Genomic DNA, 4401 nt, shown 5'->3' with positions numbered 1-4401 from the left:
AATAAAACTCATCAGCAAAGCAAATCTGTACACCATTCTGTTCGTGCTCTTGTCAGCTGTGTCCGTCTGGTTACTTGTAGTATCTTATCTCTGCTGTTAGTCGATGTTCGGTAATACCAGGATCATGACGTACTGATTGCTGCAATGCTAAGTTGCTAACAGTGCTAGAACTAAATTAAGCTTAAGACTACTGTAGGGCAAAGCACATTGAGGTGCATGATACCACTATCATAGAACAGCAAAAGTTAATTCTTCGAGAGTGCAGATACAGGCAACAAGCTGAAAGGTAGTCCATGTGTGTTCTTACTCAGGTGGCAAAGCTGATGTTTCTTTTCCGTCAAAGTGTTCAAGGCAGAAGATGAGCTTTCTTATTTTTGGACCAAGCCGTCCCCAAACACTGAACCGGGTCTTGAAAACGGGACTGAACTGAATCCGTCTTCTTGGTAGCCCGGTGGCTTTTGGTCCCCTTTGGAAAGTGCTGAATGGAGTGCTCCTTGCCCAACGACAAAAAGAGAGAAATTTAGGAGAGGATTGATATGTTTAAGCATTCAGGGCTGGTCGCTCTTATGGATACTTGTCGGCTAGAGTCAGGAAAAAAAAGGAGACAAAGGAAGCCTCGTTCACGAGGAGCCGCCTGCCTCACAAAAGATACAACAGTACACTGGATGTAAATTAGGAAACATAAACAGCTTAACGGGGCTTATCTACACGTGTAAACAAAATAGTATCAAACAAGAGCATCTTTAACAGCAAACCCAAAAAAAATGCCAACAAAATCAAGTTTTAGGTGAAGAGAGGAGATTTAGGTAGCGAAACAAGTTTCTGCTTTTACAGAAGACCTAAAACTGGACACCGAAATTTTCAGAACCACATGAAACATAAAATCTGAGGTAGGAGGTGGATCGGACGGTCACTGGGGCACCGTGCTCGATTTCGGCCGGCGGAGGTTGTCGGGGCCGAGATGGTCACCGGATTCCGAGGGAAGGTGGCAGGGGCGGAAAGGAGCCGGGGGTGCGGCCAACTTCGGCGGTGCTATGCCGCTCGAGTGCTTTGAGTTCCGCCATGGAGTTGTGGCTCGGTGGTGGCCGCGGGGGTCACCTAGTTAGACGCTAATCGACCTCGGCGGCTGGTACGTGCCTGTACCCCTAAATTTCCCTTGCGGTGGAGTCTTGGGGAAAGTTTACGTAGTGTGCACGCTACCTTACGTAGTGTCACCCTAAAAAAGGAAAAAAATTTACGTAGTGTCTACCTGTCCCCATGTATATATAAACAGAAAAGAAAACAAAGGAGGTTCAAGGTCAACAAAATCTCGGATCTGTTCTGACGCACGCCTTCGGCTGCTGCTTTGAACTGTGAGATCGATCGATGGCAGACGACGGCGTCGATCCCACCCAGTACTACCAGAACAGGCTCAGCGCCCTCGCCACGCAGAAGGCCGCCGGCGTGAACCCCTACCCGCACGCCTTCCAGCCCACCGTCTCCGTCGCCGACTACGTCCACAGGTACAGGGGCCTGGCAGACGGGGAGAAGCTGGTGGACATCACGGAGTCCCTGGCCGGGAGGGTCATGAGCAAGAGGACGTCGTCCTCCAGCCTCTTCTTCTATGACCTCCATGGTGGGGGCGCCAAGGTCCAGGTCATGGCCGACGCCGGGACATCAGAGCTGGAGACACCCGAGGAGTTCTCCGCTTTCCACTCCGGCGTGAAGGTCGGCGACGTCGTTGGCGTGTTTGGGTTCCCCGGGAAGAGCAATAGGGGCGAGCTCAGCATATTTCCTGCCCGGTTCGTTGTGCTCTCGCCCTGCCTGCACATGCTGCCGCGGCAGCCAGATAGGCACCGTCGCGCGCCGCCGCTACCGTGGGCTCCCGGCATGCCCAGGAACATGGAGAGCTACGCCCTAAAGGACCAGAAGACACGGTACCGTCGGCGGTACTTTGATCTCATGGTGAACCCCGAGGTGAGGTCCGTCTTCACGACGCGAGCCAGAGTCGTCTCCTTCATCCGCAGCTTCCTCGACGAGCGCGGGTTTCTGGAGGTGGACACCCCGATGATGAACGTGGTGGCCGGTGGCGCCGCCGCGAGGCCGTTCGTCACGAACCACAACGACCTCAACATGAAGCTGTACATGCGCATCGCGCCGGAGCTCTACCTGAAGCAGCTCGTCGTCGGGGGGCTGGACTGCGTGTACGAGATCGGGAGGCAGTTCAGGAACGAAGGCATCGACACGACGCACAACCCGGAGTTCACGACGTGCGAGTTCTACATGGCATATACGGATTACAACAACCTCATGGAGCTCACGGAGGAGATGCTGGGCGGCATGGTGAAGGAGCTCACGGGCGGCTACAAGGTACAGTACCACGCCAACGGGACCGACAAGCCGCCTATCGAGATCGATTTCACGCCTCCGTTCGCGCGAATCGACATGATCAAGGGACTGGAGGACATGGCCGATCTCAACATACCGGAGGAGGATCTGTCGACTGACGATGCCAACGAGTACCTGATGGAGGCCTGTGCCAGGTACGACATTACGTGCCCGCTTCCACACACGACGGCACGGCTGCTGGACAAGCTTGTCGGGCACTTCTTGGAGGAGACATGCGTGAACCCGACGTTCATCATCAACCATCCGGAGATCATGAGCCCGCTGGCCAAGTCCCACAGGGACGAGGCCCGGCCTGGACTGACCGAAAGGTTTGAGCTGTTCATCAACAAGCATGAGGTGTGCAATGCCTACACGGAGCTGAACGACCCCGTCGTGCAGAGGCAGCGGTTTGAGGAGCAGCTGAGGAATCGTCAGGACGGTGACGATGAAGCAATGTCCATGGACGAAACGTTCTGCACTGCCCTTGAGTATGGCCTGCCGCCGACCGGAGGCTGGGGTCTGGGGATTGGTCGCCTCACCATGTTGTTGACGGATTCCCAAAACATAAAGGAGGTCCTCCTGTTCCCGGCCATGAAGCCTCAAGACAGCTAGCTGTTTGAAAACATGAAATTCTTTTCCTATGAAAGAAACAAAATGGAATTTAAGTTATGGACAGTAATTGCCCATTGTCAATATGGTTTCCTAGTTCTGTGCTTTACAAATAGTTAATTTCTGCACTTCGAGAAATAACAAGGAATGTTAACTAGTTCTATCTTATTTTAATGGACAGTAACTCCCATTGTCAATATGGTTTTCTGTTTCATTGAGTTCCTATAAGCCTCTAACTAACCTCATGTTCATGTAATATGTTTTGGTGTTTTTTTCTTCTGAAAAAGGGGACAACTCCCGTCCCAGAATCCCACATACAACAAGATGTTTCTGCTCCAAACGGTAGAGCGGAAACATTTGCACTCGCCGGCCGAAGCAGATGCGAGCAAACTTAAAAAACTCCGCTCCGCTCCCCAGGTAGGTAAGTTGCCGTGATTTGCTACAGAATCTTTTGTTCAAAAGAAATCTCATTGCATCCAACAAAGCTTTGTGATGTCTTGATCCAAGTCAAAAAGTAGACGCAATGCCATCATTACTCAACCGTAAGCAAGAGACAGCACAAGTTGCAACCATGGAACACTTTAAAATTTGTAAGATGGCATGCTTTTAAAACACTTGATGATGTTGTACTGGAACAACCATAGGGAGCATATGGAAACATCAGAAACATACACCTGATTGCTGTTATGTGCAGCTTGTTCTTCCAAGAATTGCATGGAATCTGTTCTGCGCCAGGTTTGCAGTGTATAGAAGTTACGACCTGGCAAATATCTACAAGTCACATGGTAGTCCTCGCATAGCACATCAATTGATTTGCAGTGGACATATCTACTTACAATTGTGTATAAACATGCTAAACTTATTCTCATGTCTTCAAAGAAATAACAACGCCGCCACTGCATCTTTCTTTCACTCGGACCCATATTACGGAAGCAAGAAAGGCAGCTAACGGCCAGCAGACGAGGGGCATGCAGCCCCCACAGCACGGGAATGTTTCACTGGTATGACGGATGATTGCAGCGTCCGCGCTAGCCTTCCCAGATTTCCGAGCATTGCCACCATATCTTGCTAATTTTCTGATGCCTCCTAATCCTATATGCTTCCAGCAACATTGACTACGATTTTTCTAGTGAAGCTTTAGATCTGATCCAGATTTCACTGCATTGTGATATACATTTAGGCTTCACGATAGTGTGTCAGCGAGTGCATACATGACGGTCGGGGAGGTTAGTGAAGAATGGAGAGACAGCGACTGAAAGGTTGGGCCTTTGAAGGTAGAGGATGTAGAAGTATTGTCACGCCTGTGGTCATAATGTTAGCCACGTCACCCATCATGTGGTACACAGACCCAGTGATGTTGCAATAAATTGTAGCAGAAAGGACAAGCTCACTTACATATGTTGATCGATCCTTCAATGCCACTTA

General features: G+C 50.5%; 1 protein-coding gene across 1 annotated transcript; it reads left to right on the top strand.

The window, feature by feature from the left end:
* The first annotated feature begins 1307 nt into the window (after window positions 1–1307).
* Window positions 1308–2979, top strand: LOC123067252 (lysine--tRNA ligase-like). Its single transcript, XM_044490135.1, has one exon. It carries the CDS (start codon window positions 1366–1368, stop codon window positions 2977–2979), a length of 1614 nt encoding a protein of 537 aa, XP_044346070.1. The 5' UTR covers window positions 1308–1365.
* Window positions 2980–4401: the final 1422 nt, after the last annotated feature.

This window comes from Triticum aestivum, chromosome 3B, assembly GCF_018294505.1.
Source record: "Triticum aestivum cultivar Chinese Spring chromosome 3B, IWGSC CS RefSeq v2.1, whole genome shotgun sequence".
In the NCBI taxonomy this organism is placed as follows: Eukaryota; Viridiplantae; Streptophyta; class Magnoliopsida; order Poales; family Poaceae; genus Triticum; species Triticum aestivum.
Note: the sequence above shows the minus strand (reverse complement) of the source record. Positions and strands in the feature narration are given on the sequence as shown.

What these genes read in the sequence shown, in the direction of transcription:
- LOC123067252 (XM_044490135.1), top strand. Translation starts at nt 1,366, where the DNA reads ATGGCAGACGACGGCGTCGATCCCACCCAGTACTACCAGAACAGGCTC.